Source organism: Haemaphysalis longicornis, unplaced genomic scaffold (assembly GCF_048455015.1).
Source record: "Haemaphysalis longicornis isolate Haplotype H1 unplaced genomic scaffold, Haemaphysalis longicornis Haplotype H1 scaffold_12, whole genome shotgun sequence".
Taxonomy (NCBI): Eukaryota; Metazoa; Arthropoda; class Arachnida; order Ixodida; family Ixodidae; genus Haemaphysalis; species Haemaphysalis longicornis.
The window spans coordinates 6,444,777-6,464,231 of record NW_027526225.1 but is presented as its reverse complement, the minus strand read 5'-3'; the positions used below and the strand labels follow the sequence as shown (position 1 = coordinate 6,464,231).

Sequence of the window (19,455 nt, the reverse complement as noted above, 5' to 3'; positions counted from 1 at the left end):
CTCGTCTGCCAACTCATTCCCAGCGATCCCTGCGTGTCCTGGGACCCAGCAGAGGACCAGCTCACGTTTTTGTGCATACACGGACATGATAGTGTTGAATACAAGATTAACTATGTGGTTTTTGGGGGGCTTGTGCGATGACAGTGCGCGAACAACACTCAAAGAATCTGTATAAATGATGGAATTGGGAATTTGAGTTTCAAGAATGTGTCGTACAATCAGTAAAATTCCATACGCTTCTGCTGAAAAAATTGTTGTGTGCACGCTCATGGTTCTGGCTACATTGAAATTTGGACCATGAGCAGCGCACGACACCATAGTGGAGGTTTTAGAAGCGTCACTATAAAATTCTGCACGTGTGTATTTAAACTGCAAAGACAGAAAGTGCTGCAGTATTGCCGCTCGTGGTACACGATTTTTGTCAAGTCTCATAAAAGAAAGGTCGCACGACACAGGGCGAACTTGCCAAGGCGGTAAACTGTCAGCAAAGGATGACCTGTACACGTCTAAAAACGAAGCGCTCAGATCCGAGGCTCGCTCTCTCGCTCTAAATGAAAAGGGCAGAGGAACGGATGGGCGATTTACAAAAAGCACAGATGTGGATGTGTCGTTAAAGACAGGATAAAAAGGATGATTATTGAGTGATGAAATTTTAAAAGCATAAAGCAAGTCCAGATACGTTCGTTGGTTCTCAAGGCTCCACTTATCACACTCGACATACAGACTCTTCACAGGGTTAGTGCGAAAAGCACCCGAGGCGAGACGAAGCCCCAAGTGTAGCACTGGGTCAAGCATTCGTAACGCCGTTTTGCTCGCCGACCCATACACCACACTGCCATAGTCCAAACGAGACCCAACCAAAGCAGTATACAAGCGCAGCAGGAGTTCTTTATCGGAACCATAGGATTGGTGGGAGAGAACCTTAAGGATATTCATTGTTTTAAGACATTTTTGTTTCAGTTGTTTCACATGAGGGATAAAGGAAAGTTTTTCATCAAGAATTATACCAAGGAACTTGTGTTCTTTTTTGAACGGAATCGAGACACCATTCAGTTTGATGTCTGGATCTGGCCTGATCCCAGGCCTTTTGGAAAACACAACACAAGTGCTCTTGACTGGGTTCAGCTTAAAACCGTTCTGATCTGCCCAGCCTGCTAGTTTGTTGACACCAAGCTGGACTTGGCGTTCGCAGATTGACATATTGCATGATTTAAAAGATATTTGCACATCATCTACATATATTGTACAGGAAATGGTTCGTGGCAACGCCTTTCGAAGTGAGTTCATCTTGACAATGAACAATGTGCAGCTCAAAACGCCGCCTTGAGGCACGCCATTTTCCTGCAGGAAAACATTTGAAAGGGCAGTGCCAACTCTCACACGAAAGGTTCGCTCCGCCAGGTAACTATGAAGTGTATTAAACATATTTCCCGAGACACCGAAGGCTTTTAGGTCGCAAAATATCCCGTATCGCCAAGCGGTATCGTAGGCTTTCTCAAGGTCAAAAAACACCGTAGCACAAAACTGTTTATGGACAAACGCATCCTTGATATACGACTCAAGGGCGACGAGTTGGTCGTTTGTGGATCGCCCCACCCTGAAGCCGGCCTGGCAGCTCTCGAGAAGACCATTGAACTCTAAGAAGTACACAAGTCTCCTGTTGATCATCTTCTCGAGAAGCTTTCCCAGGCAGCTAGTGAGGGCGATGGGTCGATAACTGGCGGGAGAAGAAGGGTCCTTACCCTCCTTCAGGAACGCCACTACAATAGCCTCCCTCCAAGATTTTGGGATGTGCCCCGAAAGCCATATGTTGTTGTATAGGTGTAGGAGTGTTTCAAGAGTGTCTGGGTGTAGGTGTTGTATCATGGTGTATGTAATCTTATCTGCGCCGGGAGCTGAAGGTTTACACGTGCTCAGTGCAGCCCTCAACTCATAGAGTGTAAATTCAGAATTGTAACCAGATTTTGACCTGTTATTGTCATGTAGGGACTTCTTTTCACAAGTATTTTTATGTTTCAGGAAAGTGTTTGTGTAGTGTGCAGAGCTGGAAACGTGTTGGAAGTGTTGTGCAAGAGTGTTAGCCTGGTCTTCAAGTGTGTCCCCTGTTGTACTGACCAGGGGCAGGCTATGTGTATGTTGTCCTTTAAGTTTGCATATTCTTGTCCATACCTTATGTGCATCTGTGTATGAGTTAATGGATGTAAGGAAGGTGCGCCAACTCTCTCGTTTTGCCTCACGGCGCACACGTTTTCCGAACGCCTTGGCCCGTTTGAACAAAATGAGGTTACCCGACGTGGGGTACCGACGAAGGATACCCCACGCCTTGTTCTGGGCCTCTCGCGCCCGCCTACAGTCCTCATTCCACCACGGCCTCCGCTGGTTGCGCGGGGCTCCAGAGGCGTGGGGAATAAACTTTTCGGCGGCGTCGAAGATGTGCGCCGTGAGGAGTTGGGTAGCTTCTTCAACGTGTAGGTGTCCTATGGATGTGTGGTGTAGTTTGGATGTCTGTGTGAATGTATTCCAGTTAGCTCGTGCTTCATTGAACCTATTATGGGAAGATGGACTGCTTGGGCCTTTACCTATGTATGTGAGTGAGGTGGGGAAGTGGTCACTGCCATATGGGTCCGTTCCCACTCCCCACTCGACAAGAGGAAAGAGAACTGCGGAGCCAATAGCCAAGTCAAGACATGAGTATGTGTTGTGACCTATGTTATGGTATGTAGGCTGTTTATTGTTGAAAAGGCATGCTCCAGAAGATGTAAGGAATTTTTCTATCAGGCGACCTCGGGCATCCGTTCTGGAAGAGCCCCAAAGAGAGTTGTGAGCATTAAGGTCGCCTGTAAGGATGTATGGTTCGGGCAGCTGGTCAACCAGCGCCTCGAAGTCGGAGCTCGTAAGTGAAACATCAGGAGGAATGTATATGGAGCATACCGTTATCAACCTATTAAATATTATTAAGCGTATTGCTACAGCCTCAAGGATAGTGTTCAAGGTGACAGGGTGGCATGCTAAGGATTTCCGGACGATTATGGCCACACCGCCAGAAGAGTGTGTGCAGCCATCCCTGTCTTTCCTGTATTTCAGGTAACTATTCAAGAAATTTGTGTGTTTAGAATTCAAATGTGTTTCCTGAACACACATTACACTTGGCTGATTGGTATGCAGAATCTCATACACGTCGTCAAGATTATTCAGAAGGCCTCTGCAGTTCCATTGAACAATATTTTCTCTTCCCATTATTTAGTGTGAGAGCTACTGGAGTGTGTATGTTTATGTGTCGTCTTTCGGGGCTGTGACTCTTGGATTGGGCTTTTTGGGCGGCCTATCTGAAGGCTTGGACGTCGGAGGCCGCTCCTTGCGCTGCGTTGCAGGCAAGAACGGCACGACGTCCATCTCGTCGTCCGATGTCCTGGGTGTGCCCGTCGAACCGGGCCCCCCGGACTTGGCCCCCCTTCGGGGGCCCTTCGTTTGACCCGCCACCGCCGGTGGTGTCGAAGGCACCAGAAGTGGCACGGGCGGTGCGGTGGCGGTGGGAGCCGGTGCGGGGCTCGTGGTGTCCATGGCACACTCCAACGCACTGGACAATGGGGAGGCACGGACGGGAGCGGCACCGGTCCCGACGGAAGAGGTTGCCACCACAACCGCTGCTGCCTCAGCAAGCGGCGTGGTGGCGGGTTGGGCGGCCAGAGGCAACCCAGGGGGAGGCGGGGGCGGGACCAGGTCCGACTCGCGAAACTGGGTCCCCGCCGAAACTAGACGCCGCTCCGCCCCCCGGCGAGCTGCGTCGGCACTCCCCAGGGGGAAAGAGGCGAACCTCTTTCGTGCCTCTGGGAAGGTAAGATTCTCAGTCACTTTAACCTTGATGATCTCCTTCTCCTGTTTGAATTTCTCGCATGTTCTAGAGTAGGCCCCGTGGGGTCCCTTGCAGTTAGCACAGATGAGGGTTTGCGATGGGCAGTTGTCAGATGCATGATCATGTTGTGCACACTTGGCGCATGTTAGTCGACCACGACAAGCATTAGTGCCATGTCCAAACCGCTGACACTTGTAGCAGCGGCGTGGGTTCGGCACGTAGGGTCGGACCGGACATCTCAGGAAACCTGCGCTGACCGACTCAGGAAGTGTTGAGCGGTCAAATGTCAAGATTATGTGTTTAGTAGCTATTATTTGGTCGTTTCGGCGTATCGTGATTCGCCGCACTGCTGTCACGCCCTGATCGCGAAGGCCGTCGAGCAGATCTGCTTCAGTCTCATTTATTAGATCTCTATCAGAGATGACGCCCTGGCAGCTATTCAGGACTGCGATGGGGCGTGATCTTGATGTCGACATCGACCATGCGCGTTTGCTTCAAGAGGTTACAGGATTGTTGTTTGTTTTGGACTTCAATTAGGACTTCTCCGGTTAGCTTTTTAGCCTTGTACGATTTGCCTACAAGGCTTTCAAGAAACTTGGAAATGAGAAAGACAGACTGGGACGTGACAGGTTTTGATTTATCTAGGGATTCCATTACCAGGAAGCGCGAGAAATTATCGGGCTTTGGAATGGAGATCGAAGACAAAGGAGGAAAAGATACTTCGGTGCGGCCCCTTTTCAGGGACCGATCACGTTTGGAGGGGGGTTTGAAAATGCCATATGATACATTGGAAAGCAGGGAGACTGGGGTACTTTCTTCTTTGACCTTACCCTGGTAGCCAAAGAGGTCCCGGAGCTCCCTGCCTGGTAGACAGACAGGGAGCCCATCCGCCGGAGCTTGACCTGGGCTCCGACGGCCACCGTTCGTGGTTTCTAACCCTCCACCTATAAACACATTGCCACGGTTGGATCCAGCGTATGTTTGGGGGCTCGGGGTCCGCGGTATCGCCAGTACCGTCACCAAGATTGCTCAAGGTGCCCCGTGCGAGGAAAGTGGAATTTTTTTTTTTAGATCTACCAGCCCCAAGTATGCTGCCGAAACAAATGCTGGCAACCATGACAATAAGCTGCACAGCAACACACTTTGCACCAGAGTTTTTCACTATACACCAGTTGTGAAAGTTGCTGGCACCAGAGTTACTTGATGCAGAAGTTGCGAAACTCCCCATAGGCCCCATGCATCAATAAGTGGCCCTATGATTGGTCCACTGTTTTGGATCTTCCCATACAGTGGCGCCATCTGTTAGTGACAAAATAAACTATACAACGTCATTCGCCACTCGACGACCTGGGCAAAAAATGGTATTTGGGTGCTTACGTAAATTTGTAGCACCGACGAAGCCCAATGCACTCAGCCTCGCAAGAGTTTTATATGCATTCAAACCAATAATAGTAAAAAAAAATGCGGCCGTGTGGTCAGCAAGATGCGTTATCGCCTGTGCATTGTTGTCTGCTGTGCGTCATCTGTGGTCTTTCTTAGAAAGAGTTAAAAATTCGCTTCCATGGCTTTATGCAAGCTTGAAAGGATTATTTAGAGCTGCTTGATCAGCTACTGGATTATTTGTGGCATAGAGTGCAAGAGCGACAACTGCAAATTTAGTACTTCAGGTCAGACCTGTGTTGTGCATGACTCCGGTGTGGCCACACAACTGCCAATCGGTTGAGGCAGTTGCGCAGATGCAGAAACAATCGCAACAACAAACCGCAGTTAAGGAAGCAATAAATAACTTAGGAAAAGCAAAAATAAAGAATTTTGCACGTTTAAAACAAAATTTAACGTTAAATTGTCAGTTTCAATAACTAGTGTGTTTTTTTAGACAGTGCGCACAGTGGCTGCGGTGGCACCACAGTACGCACGATCCAATGCAGGGGAGGTCCACGTGTGGGCCGTTTTTTGAGGTGGAGTTTCGCAACTGCCTACATCAAAGAGCTCTGGTTGGCACGGCACCTGGGGGACAAAAACTGAACTTTGCTAAACGCTTACTTATAAACGGAACTAAATAAATTAAAGCCTGCTTTCCAAATTAGGAAACACTAAATTAGGTGACATTTACTTGTGTTTCCCCGGCTATGACTCACAGCATCAGCCGCAAGCCCTTGAGTACTACTTCCAACGCTCTGCCGACAGACAGCACGCTACATGCCCCACACTAGTTTGCTTACCCCACACCCCACACTTGCCCCAGCTGTTTGCCCCCTGCACAAGGCAGCCAACCATGGACAGATTTTGGTACATGGGGCCTAAGGGGAGTTTAGCAAAAGGTGTATACTGGGTAACTCTGCCGTATCTTCCCACCTTGCCAGTGTTCTCCAACAAGGACCGGATGCTTTCATTGGTGATGCAGAGCTGGTCGCAGCCCAGGGCAGGCACGGTGCCGTACACTGCCACGAGGTGCGAGAAGTTGTCGTTGCCGTCCTTGTCCTTGCCGTCCTTGTCCTTGGAGGTTTTGTCCTTGCCGTCCTTGTCCTTGGAGGTGTTGTCCTTGCCGTCCTTGTCCTTGGAGGAGGTGTCCTTGCCGTCAAGCTCTTTATGTTGGTGCGTGATCAAGTCGTGGTACAGCATGAGTGTCGGACAGGGGAACCAGCCCACCAGGTCCAGGATATGGTCCCTGCACAGTCCGTTTCGCCGGTCACCAGGGGAGGGGGCCTTGAGCACCTCTGTTGTCAAAAGGTTGGCCGCATATCTTCTCACTTCTCTACAAATGTCATTGAAAGACAATAGCCTACTGCCACCCCTGTATGCCATGCCATGCCACCCTTCCCCTCCCACGATCAACACAGTGTAGCTTTGCCCAAATCAATTTAAGTTTACCACGTTCCACTGATTGCACGCCACCAACTGAAACCTTGCGTTACTATGGGACTTTTTGGAATGCCACCAAGCATTCCAAAAAGCCCCGTAGTAACTTCAAGAATAGGCCTGCTCGCTAGCGCATTTTGTATTTTTTTTGCCAAACCATTGCTTTCACCGTTATTTGCTATTGCAAAAATCAAGCATCCACGTATATTTAATTAAAAGAACATTCCAAATACCACTTGTGTACTGATGCCTTGCCTTAAACATGCCTAAACAATGCTGAACAATGTTTGCTGAACAATGTCTGCTGAACAATGTTGAAAAGCTAAAAAGTGTTCCCAGATTTAGTGGTTTGGAGAAGTTTTGCTTCAATGAACCTCTCGTTCAAGTATTCCTTTAACATTTGGCGGGAAGGCTAAATCGAGGGACAGCCAGAAAGGCACACAAACCAAAATCACTGGGTTTAAGTAGCCCAAGAAAGGCTCTCGTCTTTAAAAGAAGGGGCTCAGCCCCCTCTCTTCTTGGCGCAACTAGACAAATCATGGCTCCAAACCAATATATATATATATATATATATATATATATATATATATATATATATATATATATCAGGGTGTCGAACCGGAACCGAACCGAACCGAAAGCCGGAACTGAACCGGTATTTTTGCCGGAACTGAACCCGAACCCGAACCGTTATTTTTTGTGCACGCTGAACCCGAACCGGAACTGAACCGAAAAATGAAATAACGGTTACCGGCTCATGCCAAAACGGTTCGACCCTCCGTTGTTGATATTGCTCAGTCAATGCAATTAAGGCCTTTTCTTCTTTCATGTACCATCAACTTGGTACCCCCTCGCGCACATTCCCCTCCAGACAATTGAACACTATCACGCTCTATGTAACAACAGGAGAAATGAATGAGCACCAATGTAGCAATGGCCTGTTGCTGCTGGAAGCGAGAGCGTAGTGGAAGCTGACCAAACGAAATGTCATTCTCGGCAGCTTGCAGGGCATAAAAACAACTTTGCCCTTCCCTAGCTGCGACTTTATTGGAGCAATAAGGCTGCAGGAGTGCTCCACTGCACAACAGCGAAAGCCCACACCTGATGTGTGCAAACTCTTAGTATTTCATAATTTGTTTAAAAGGTCTGACACCTGCAAATGGTTAATACTTGACAAGTGTAACCGCAGGAGCTGCTCAATGGCTAAGCCGTTTGCTGTTGATCACAAGTGGCCACGGTCTCCCTTCCCCACGACCGTTTTTCTGAAGTAGATGGAAATTGAGAACGTCCGTGTGTCGAGATTTTGATCCACGTTTAATATCACCAGCTAGTTAAAATAAGTCTGCCGGCCTGCAACATAAGCTTCGCCTCGTAGCAGAGATACAGCAGGGGACATCAAATGCGCCATTTTTTTACATGTGTTTACACGGAAAGCAACAAAAAAGAAAAGGTGAATCACGCTGTTTTAAAATATTACGCAAAAAGTAAGTAAAACCGAATAAGTAAAAAAAGCACCAAAACGTGGATATTGCTCGGCACTTTTCTTTTCCCTGCCTTTAACAACCAAACGTGTCATCAATGCGAAGGAAGTGAGTTCTGTGGTCAGTTTTCGAGGACAGTACAGTGGACAAGTTCCGTTTTTTACAGATACAAATAACAACAGATATGTCATGGAAAACTGTTAAGGTGCGCACTTAATCCTTTGGCAAGAAACCGCAGCCCTCGACCTTGTCTTGGAAGCAGAAACAGTAATAAAGCAGATGGGACGTGCAGTAAGGCAGGCCGGCACCTCACACTGTCCCATTCGCCCAGCGGTCATCTTTTCTGCTTATTCTGCAGTTTTGCCTCTTTCAGATCTGCTTTTTTTTCGAAGGTGCACTTGTACTGACTGCCCAACTCGCGACATTACTTCTACTGCAACTCGTTCCGGAGGGGAGTACTGCTGTGGACGAACTACAGAGCGTCTACCCAAAAAAGTCCCATCTCATGCTACGCGCGTCACATTTCCCTTTCATTTTGTAACAGCATAATCTGTTATGATTCCGCAATGTCGCACATGGAACGATGGCCGTGGCTCAGGCGGTACGATGACATACTGATTGTAATGCACACATCCGGTATAGCTATCGCAAAGGGAATTGTAGTGGTCAGAGCAATAATGCAGTGACTGAGCGTTAGCTAAAGCTTACTTTTAACAAAATTGTGGCTAACACATTCGATAAAGTGACAGCTAACAAATTATTCAGTAGTATTTAGTAGTATTATTCAGTAGTATTTATGTGCCTGTTGTAGGATTTTTCTGTTTTGTTACAAAAAAAATGTGCACCATTGGTATTAAGCGCTGGTATTTGAACGCGCCAGTACGCAGGCCTAAATTTAAGGCTTCAAGGTTAACGTGATGGACGGTTCCATAGCGACAATTGCGATTTCAACAAAAAAGGAAAGGGCAGAAAATATATTCCACCGTCATATATCTTGGCGGTGGCTTTATGAATATTTTTGGTTGTAGGGTTTAACGCGCCGACGCAACGCAGGCGATGAGGCGCGCCGTAGTGGAGGGCTCCGGGTTAATTTTGACCACCTGGGGATCTTTAACGTGCGCCGAAATCTCGTACACACGGGCGTTTTTGCTTTTCGCCTCCATCAGAAAAGCGGCCGCCGCGGCCGGGAATCGAACCCGCGACCTCGTGCTCAGCAGCGCAACGCCTTAGCCACTGAGCCACCGCGGCGGGTGGCTTTATGAATAGTCGGCAGGACAACATAAAGTCTGGACGAGAAAGTAAGTGGTAAATCGTCGCCACTTCATCTGTTTTTCTAATATCTCCTAATTGTTTAAAGTTTGCTTTGCAATTGCGCCATTGCCCTTGGGGAACAGCAGCATTTTGAATTTTTGTTTGTATTTTGAATTGACTGTCGTATTACACAACTAAATGTTTTTTTTTCTAATTGCAGTGATAATTGAACTCACAGAACCGGTTTGCAAACCGGTTCAAGCTCCCGAACCGGTTCGGTACGTGATTTTGTCGAACCGGAACGAAATGATTTCGTCTGAACCAGAACCGTAACCGAACCGGTATTTTTTTCGGTTCGACACACTGATTATATATATATATATATATATATATATATATATATATATATATATATATAGTAACATTGGTTCAAATCAGCGCAAAGCTCAATACGACCGAGTTGTTTGCTAGAATTTAAGGCCGGTTTTCCAAGGCTAATTGTTACACTTCACCTAGGTTGCTTTCTTTTCATAACGTGTAACTGACACGCTTATTCCCCTAGCGTTTTCCTTAAGGAGGAGTACATGATTTCCTTCCCATTATTTTATTCACCATCAATGAAGGAGGTGCTTGCAAGTGTGCTTCGATTACCACGCAGACGTTAGGACTGCTCTTGGCTGGAGACAAACGCTAACGGTTATTATTAGGTACATCGTTTGAAGGATGGCACTGGGTACAACACGAAGATGGACTGGAAAGAATATGCATGCCTGATGCAAACACTATACACGACAGCTGTTTATTATAAACTGTTTGTTATTATGCCTGTTTATTATGTACAACCAACTAACCCAATACCAAGTGTTACTCACGACCACCTACACTTCGGACCTGCCCAGCGAGCGCTCCCCAAGGGATAATTTTTGCCACTGCAAGCGGAGTGGCGCTAGTTAAACCCTTTCGCCGCTGCCGTCGCCAATGCCCCGCCGCCTTGTACTTGTACTGAATAGGGGGAGAGGGGGAGGGGTTTGTGGTCGATCGCTGAATGCGACCGTGCCATGTGTTAAGTAGCAGCCGCACTAGGAAACACTGCTTGGTTGTAGGGTTCACGAAGTATATGGTGTTCAATTGCACTACTGAGATACAACATTTATTCGAAGGAAGGCCGGCACCCGTTGCAATCGAGCATGGTACAGTACTAAAGTAAACAGGTCGAGATCGATGTCACTTTTCACTGCTTCCCGTCGTAATGGATTAAACCAAAATCACAAAAGGTCGATTGAAAGTTCAATAAACAAAGGAGCCCACCAATACCATCGCTGAATTAGGGATTTGAAAATTTGAAAATGAATAGGGATTTGATGAACTAGGGATTTGAACTCTGGTAAGAGGAAAAGGAAATCTGAAAAGCCAGCCACGATATAAGCGCTGAAAATGTTGTGAAGTACATTGAGCAGATACATGTATAAAACCTAAAAAAAAGAACCCGTGTCCCAGTATGACTTGTTTGGGGAGCAAGCTTATACCACTTCAACCAGCAACAGTCGTTTAAACCGTGGTCGTGAGCTTAAAGTGACAGTCCATTTGCTGTGCATGTCTGACAAGAAATTCAATTAAACTGATTCATAAAGACAAAAACATATATCACAAAACAATAGCATAAATTAGAATCGTGAATACGACTGAAATAAACTACAGTATTTACCTGATTCTAACGCAGCCCGATTTTCCTGGCAAAAAAACCGAAAAAACTTGCACCTCCGATTGTAACGCGCACGGGACTTTGTGACCCAGACAAACGAATGAGAGAGAAATGGGCGATTTATTTCTCGAAGTAATCTCACTCATCTCACTCCTCGTCGCTCTCCGCTGACCACAACATCTCGGCCTCGGTGCCTTCAAGCGCGTTCGCGATGCCACACTTCTGAATGAACGTTCAACCATGGTCGATGGGATCGTGGCCCACGCCTCGCACGCCCGTCCTGAGAGCTTCTCCAGAGGTGCACGCTTCAGCCGACCGCTCGTTTTGAATGCGTGGGAGCTGCTGCTGCCATTGCTGTTATCAAGCGCACAAGTGAAACGATTTGACGATTTGTGTGAACGCCGATAGAAAAGCCTAGGCGCCTAGGCTTGCTGCGTCCGAAAAATCGTTGCTAAAAGCTTTGGCGCCATCTTGAGATGGCGATGGCGATGGGTGGGACGAAATTTCCGCTGTTTCGGCAGTTTCGGTTTCGTATCCGATTCTAACGCGCATGCGATTTTTCGGCCTATTTTTTCGAAAAAAAAAGTGCGCGTTAGAATCGGGTAAATACGGTATGTAGTCCAACTGAAGAGCAGCATACAGGGTGTCCCAACTATTAAACAGCAAGTTATAAAAATAGTGCAATGGCGTCACTCGAAGAAAGCGCAGTGCATAACGTGTTCCGTACAATTTCTTTTGTATTAAAGAGATTTAACTAATTGTAATTAATTACCTAACATGAGAAGTACTGTCACAGTTATCGAAGTGTCAATGAGGCACTTGTAAGTAGCCATTAAGGGCATCTAACTGTGGTATTTTAAGCGGTGAACTATATGCGTACGCATTTATTCTCGCGGATAAAGAAACCCCATGAAATATGAAAAATACAACGTGACGGCGCTCCCACCAGCATCATAAACCAGTGCCCTCAAATAAGCTGATGAAAGCAACTCCTGTGCCCGTCACACACCCAAAGAGGCAGCGCATCACCATGATACTGGCATGGCAGTAGTAGAAACAGCAAGTTTCACAGGGCTCATGCGACAGATAAAGCACAATGTCGGTCGCCATTTCTACTGTATTTTCTTTTGCGAGTGTAAAATCGTGGTCACTGACCAAGTCAAAAGGAAAATTTTTTTTGACAATTCGGAGCCCACACGGGTTTCTTGTTCACAATGTGAACAAGAACAATGTGAACGTCAAAAAATTTTTCCTTTTGACTTGGTCAGTGACGACAATTTATACAGTGTAGCCCATTTATAACGAGCCCACTTACAGCGAAATAGCGGTTATAGCGAAGTGATCTTGATTTCCCGTCCCAACTTCCGCATTTTCAATGCCTTTTAAGTCCACTTTTAACGAAGTAAACAAATGCGACTCAGCGGATATAGCGAAGTTTTTTGTCGAGAACAACAAAAAAATATCCATCAAACCACCTTTCGAGCTTTCGCCTGAATCAACTAGGCCGAAAAACCGCCAATTCTTGGCTCCCGGCAGCCGCTTCGCCCCACTCGGCTCCCTGCGAAAGCTTGCTTCACCGCACCACACGGTCACCCGGTAGCCGTCTCGCGAACGCTTCCCATTCTTTTTTCCAGTGCCAGGCGGGCCGACCGCCGCGATCTTATCTCGTTTCACGCGTACTCCTCTTTTCAGAGAGGAGGTCGTGGGGACAGCTTCAGAAACTTTGTGGCCGCTTTAGACCGGTTCCGCTTGTGGCACCTCATTGTGGTCAAAAAGCGAAGCAAGTTGGTGCGCTCCCAAATTGCTTTTCTTCCAAGGCATGGCGCCACCATCTAGGCCTGCCTAAGCCTGGCTGCGGCGCTCCGCCAACGGCTCCGCGCAAACCTGTCGCACACAAAGCCGTTCTTTCTTCCGTGGTGTTCAGTCAGTTCAGTCTTAGCAGCAGAAGCAGTCGTTCACACATGTTTTTTAGAGTCCAGATATAGTGAAAAAGCGGTTATAGCGAAGCAATTTCAGATTCCCGCCAACTTCGTTATAACCGGGCTACACTGTACTCGCAAATATGACCCCTGACCAGACGAAGTTTCGTTGAACGCTCGACTCTGCCTTTTTTTATTCTACTCTGGCTAACTCAGAGGGAGCCTGTTCGAGAGCACTGCTTGGGGGGGGGGAGGAGTACCGTCACGTGGTATTTTTTAATATTTCGCAGCATTTCCTTATCAGTCAGAAGAAATGAGTATGCATTTAGTACGTCGCAGAAAATACGGCGGTTGGATGTCCCTTGTTGGTACCTACAAGTGCTAATTGACATTTTAATGATTGGGACAGTTCTTCTCGAGTTGGATAATTAAATAAAAAAAATACCTAACTAAGCCTCCTTAACGCCATTGCTCTTCAATAAAATCTTGGTGCATGACGGGACGCACTGTAAATGCCGGTACGATTGGAATGAGGCATTTCAGCTGCTTGGTTACGTATTTCAATTTTGCATCATGGAGAAGAGTTTATCAAGCTAGTGAAAAAGAATAAAACTAATATATATATAGGTAATAATTCGTATCTGTAAAACATATTTTCCCCCAAACTTTGTAAAAGAAGATACATCGTGAAAAACTATTCTTGTTCATGAACTTATGAATTTGCATCCCATTTGAAAACAAGGTAGCAGTCTTGCTACCTGCACAACAACATTCAGTTTGGTTCAGTCGCTAGTGAACTAGCCACATAAGGCGACTGTCGTTCCCTTTTGTAGGAATTCCTCATGAATGCATGCACTGCGCTCCACGAAACACCTCGAGCCGCGCTGCTGCCCGTTCGCCTAACTGGAAAGCTAGCTGAACGGACTATTTTTACATGTACAGAAATTTTAGCAGGAAAATATTATTTGTTTATTAAGAATGACCGAAATTGATGGACTGAAATCGTTAAGAGCAAAGTTCAGTTTTGCCAGCTGGATAAAAGTGCGAGTGGCACACTTAGCAAGTCCACCGCTGTCCGCAACAGTAAGGCCTCCGCGCAACAGTGCGTGATAGCGCCCCTAGCGGCCGGATGCGAAAGGAACCCGGAGCAAGCGGCCCCATAGAGCGCGCCTGGTTGGACAGGTCCAAAGTGTAGAAGGTCGTGGTGTTAATAAAGTTTATTATTACACTATGTAGGATGTTTGAAGTGGATAAAGAGCTGTTATTTAAATGGTGTTTGGTTCAGTATTCAGTTGGAAAAGCCAGGGCAGACTTCTGTGAAAGGAAAATATACTTTCAGACGCAAAAAAAAAAAAAAAAGCCACCATCACCACAAAACCACCGTAACCATCGACCACCAGCGGCTGAAGCCACTGGTGGTCACCATCACTGGTCACCATTCCAAGAAGTGGTGTGGGGGCTTGTTTATGGTATGAACATTTGTGAAATTGCTACTCGTGGGCGTTTGGCTAATGCGGCAGAAAATTTCCGCCCCAGATGCAATGAGCGGCCAATCAGTGTGAAGACCATGTGAGCTGCAGACTACATGTGGAGGTTGCCACTACTTTTGTCCGACGTCAAAACATGAGAATCTAAGAAAAAAATATGATATTGTATGTGCTAAGCTTCACAAGGTATGGTGTTGGGCTAGTTGGTCGATCATAGTTAAAGGGACCCTGCAACACTTACCATCGACTACTCGGAATGTATTTCGGGGTAAAGTCCATTGTCCCAGCAATCTCCTCCCGCAAGAACTATGAAAATCCGTTCACTATCACCGAAACTATGCACGATGAAAAATCGCGCATAAATGTTCCCTCTCAACTCAGCCGCGGACAAGGCGACGAAAGCTGCGCGCTCTCTCCCGGAGAGGGGAGCGGCGCGCGGCGTTCTGTTCGGCGGCCTTCGATATGTCACAGGCCGGGGAGTTTTGTCCTTTTCCCTGCAACGTGGACGGGTCTATTTCCGGTCTGGTGCCACAAAAAAGCAGGCATGGTGGCCTGCTCGCAAGCAAGCGCTCAGGCTGGTAGGGCGTTTTTGGAGCAATAAACGTTTGTCGTCGAGTGGGCTTGTTGAAAGTGGAATATTTAGTTCGTCACTCAAACTCCGTGCGCACTCAAAACAAAAGAAACACCAAAAGCATGCGGACAGGTTCAGACATAGAAGAGGTTGATATACAGCACCGAGGATCGTCACAGGAAATGCCAGAATTTTGCCGCAAAGTTGACCAGCGACAGCCAATAGGACAGCCAGTACAGCCATGGCCCGATTGACGTCGCAGAGGCCATGCCAGAGGTGCATAATGAGGAGAATTGAAGAAAGGGCGGTTGGTTTTTCCACGTCTTTCACGGCGATTTGCGCTCTTACCGCTTCACGTGCACGTGTAATATTTGGCTCGGGTGTTCCTGGCAGTGTAATCTAAATGTTGCGCAGGTTTACTTGCACTGCACGAAGAGTGTTGCAGGGTCCCTTTAAGGGGATGTACAGCACAAAAAAAAAAAAAAAAAAAAAAAAACGAAGGACAGGAAGGATGTACAAGGACATGGCGCTTTGTCCAGTCATTTCAGTGACTGGAGTGACCAGTTAGATATACATATTTCCTCTAACAGTATTTCGAACAACCCATATTTCGTCACAGCACCATGTGGCAAATTTTGTTCCACTGGTTTGCCATCTTGTCTTAATAATTTATTTGGTACTTTTTTTACCGGCTTCTTATCATGCACTAGTTTGTGACCATTTAGATGAGCAAAAGTCCTGACTGCCTAAGATATATTTTTTTTTTTTGTAGCTAGAAGCTCTAAGCACACTCACACTAAAGTGAAATATTCGATTTTATTTGCCATAAGTTTTTATCATTTGTATTCCAAACTATACGGTTCAATTCACAGTCAGCTTTTAGTACTTGTATTCAATTTCCAGTCCAAAATTTGATATTTGCAGACCTCTATCGAATACATTTCGAAAAACAGACACTGGCTATATGTAAACACCACCAAACAGTAAATTCAATGCGCAAGCCACCACTGCTCCCTGCAACCAGCATATCTCTATTAAGCTACGGTAACAAGTGACAAAATTTAGGGAATATTACTGCAACTTCAAGTGACCAAGCAAGACCTCACAAACCTTGCGCAATTTTAAATTATGACGAGTGAAGTTTTCTCCAACACCATGGAAAAATGTAGGGGATGCAACGGAAGCCAGAGTCAGATTTAATATTTATGTCTCTACAAACAGGCACATTTTGTCGTACAAAAGCCTGAAAAGGTACAAAAGGTCTGAAGTTTCGGTCTAAAACCTGTATGTTCTTGTAATAAGTTGTCAGCCCAATCAGATTGTTCTTTGCTATGCCTGCAAAGGTTGAAATGAAATAGCTCACCGAGCAATGTATGAACCAATGAACGTTTGCTTCTCTCATCACTTGCTTGAATTTCGGCTCTTACCGTGAACTGCGACCTATCACCACCACTTCCTGCAGAGAGCAGCCAGCTGCTGCCTCTGTGAATAGGCAGCAGCTGGCACTCAAGCTCTACTTATGCAGGGACACATCAACCACGCGCTCAAGGTGTTAATCTATCACAGAAACAGCAATCCCGGTTGTAACGCTGCAAAGAGCAATGAAAGCAGGAGGCGAGATTCCATTCCCCTGTGGGTACAGGGCCGGCATTTCCTGTGCTAGTCCAGCACCATCTACTGCTTTGCTTCGAACACTCCTCCTATTCCTTTATGCAACTGTTAAAAAGGCTCCACTATTCTGCCTAAATAGGATGGGGGTACAATCGTGGGTTTTGAACACCAGATGTTTTCCAGAGGTTTTCCATCTGTTAGGTCGGCTTAGAAATGAGAATGGCATGTTTCGTTAACACATAGTTAACATTTAGTTAACACTTTCCATTGCAACGGAAGTGCCAGGTTTGCACCTATTTTGGAACGGAATATGTATCGCGAGCAGGAGGAGACTCACCTGTTGTGCACAATTATGAGCGTCTGCGTCCCGCACAACACTTCGCGCGCGGCAGCCAGGAACGATGGTGCGGAAGCCAACTTGGGAAGACCGGCAAGAAGCACCGAAGGGTACCGGTACCTTGCGAGGAACCGCAGGCACCCGGTAAGCCCTTTACAGTTCGTCGTGAGCCGCGTGCGATCCGCGTCGACCGCAAGCTGTGAAGGGATGCGACACTTCGCAGGGAGCGGTGTGTCTACCTTCAGAACAATGACGTCCTCAGCGTTCACGAACTCGTCGATGTCACCCATCTCTCGAATGGTCTTCTCCATGGCCTCCGTGTAGCTCAGCCTACCTGACCCTCCACCGGCCTTCTTTGCTGCCATCTTGACTTCGATGCTGCAAGAGGCCAAGTTCAACTTAGCTCACCTATAGAGACGCAAGCTTTTATTAGCTTGAGTTCACTCAAAAAGTGACAGACAGCAATGCATTGCCGACTCAAAATGGGCTAAACCGATGCCCCAAGTAATTGGTACGACGATTATGGTGACCCATAATTTGTCAGAACTTGCTGCAGGGGCTGCAGCAAACTACTAGGTTTAGAGCTTTCTTAGTGATGAAAGCTGCTTTGATTGGTTGGAAATTAACAAAGAAAGAAGCTTTTTCCTTAATTTTCCTCCGATTTTATAGTGACAGATAAAATGCTGCACATCGCTCATATCAAATTAGAGTTGTAAACTGCCGAAGTTTCAGCTAGGTTATCAGGTGTACCGTAATCGAGGGCTAGCGATTATATATACACCACCACAAGGGGTTCATTAATTGCATCACAAAGTGTTCTTTAGAATGCGTGAACGAGAGAGCAGCCTACCAAAGTTTCCAGGTATCCTCACCGCATTTTTGGAAGCCATTGTGTGTTTTTCCTTGGATGACTTTACAAGCTTAGCCGTAAATCCACACTTAACATCGGTGGCTTTGTAACTCGTCAAGCAGGAAATGGACTACGGCAGAGTTGCGTACATTTATAGTTCTATAATTTTCTAGTTTTGCAAAGAGCTCCCTCTACCAAGTACTGTGTACCTGTGGAGCAAGCCATTTAGACCATCATTGCTAACTTGCCCTTATTACTTTTGGTAGTTCCTGTAGTGTTAGAATGCATGTACTTGTATCTGTATCGCACACTTTTTGCTCTCATTTACTTACACTCGTACTTTCCATAGCACTGCTGACGGAAATTTTCTAAAATATGACATCATCCCCCACATTTGACTGCTGCATTTTGCACTGGGTGTACTTTTGACTTCTTTCTGAACTGCCTCGTCGCATAGACTGCCCAAAGGTGTATTTTAACACCATGCATCTCCTTTCTCCTTGTTTGCATTCGTCATGTGAAGCTCAGTGATTGGCTTAGTTTTTGATTCAGCAGCGAAAATGTGTAACCAAAGGCTCTCCATTTCCACTGGCTACCGCAGTTTCCTTTCCTTTTGTTTCAATTTATTTATGTGTGTTTGTGTGTGTGCGTGCAAAAGCTTGTTAGCATTACAACAGTAAAAATACCTATCCTCTTTTTAAAGCAATCGGACAGCTTCAATAACATTTGCTTGCCCTTCAAAAGCTGGTTTGAGCTGTATCAGTCGCAGCTTATAATGCACGCTGGTGCGACCAAAGAAGAGGTGGAAATTAGGAAACTTAGAACATCTTTAAAGTTCCCTGCTAATTGTGCGTCATCTTTTTACAAAAATACTGAGGGTCAACAACTGTCACTGTCTTGGTATTCGAGGAATTCACATAAGATGCTTTGTGAAACTTTTGAGACAGAGCGGAGACAATGCGTTGTACCTGGACAGCTTGAGTAAACATTCTGACTGATTTGCAGTTGAATCACGTGCACGTTTTACAGCTCATAACTCTTCAAAGCTACTGCACTTGATCACAAGCTCAGGAACGACAGTATCAAAATCAATTGCAGATTGCCAAAGAAACACCAACATCAAAACAGCCCAAAGGACAGTGCACAATAACAAACATAGCCATAAGTAAACTCAACGTCCCACTTGCATCACATGTAAAGGTGCACATCAATGCACACAATTTTGTCACCTCGAAGAATCTAATTCGCCATGATGATGGAAATGAACATGTCATACCCCTGTCACATGACATACCCCTGTCACATGACTAATGACATTTACAGCAAATTCATTCGCTCTAAATGTCATTAGTTCGGCGCTACACAAGAATATCGAATGGCATTTGAGGCGAATGACATTTAGCGGCTAACTGAGGTCCCGGACCTCAGATAGTTGCCAAATGAGTAGCCTCGACAGCAGTAGCGCGTCCGTAGACAGGAAAATTCAGTAATGAACCAAAGAATACTGTTTCCAAAAACTGCCAGTAAACTTATA

The 19,455-nt window shown here is 46.2% G+C and overlaps 1 protein-coding gene across 2 annotated transcripts in view; it reads right to left on the bottom strand.

The window, feature by feature from the left end:
- Nucleotides 1–19,455, bottom strand: part of LOC144162339 (uncharacterized) — a 46,084-nt gene that overhangs the window by 24,843 nt on the left and 1,786 nt on the right. For both annotated transcript variants that reach the window (XM_077692831.1, XM_077692832.1), the window contains exons 2-3: nt 17,072–17,449; nt 6,209–6,521 (exon numbers count right to left, since the gene is read on the bottom strand). In XM_077692831.1, the coding sequence (XP_077548957.1) occupies nt 6,209–6,521; nt 17,072–17,436 (678 nt within the window). In that variant the 5' untranslated portion in view covers nt 17,437–17,449. The remainder of the gene's footprint in view (nt 1–6,208; nt 6,522–17,071; nt 17,450–19,455) is intronic.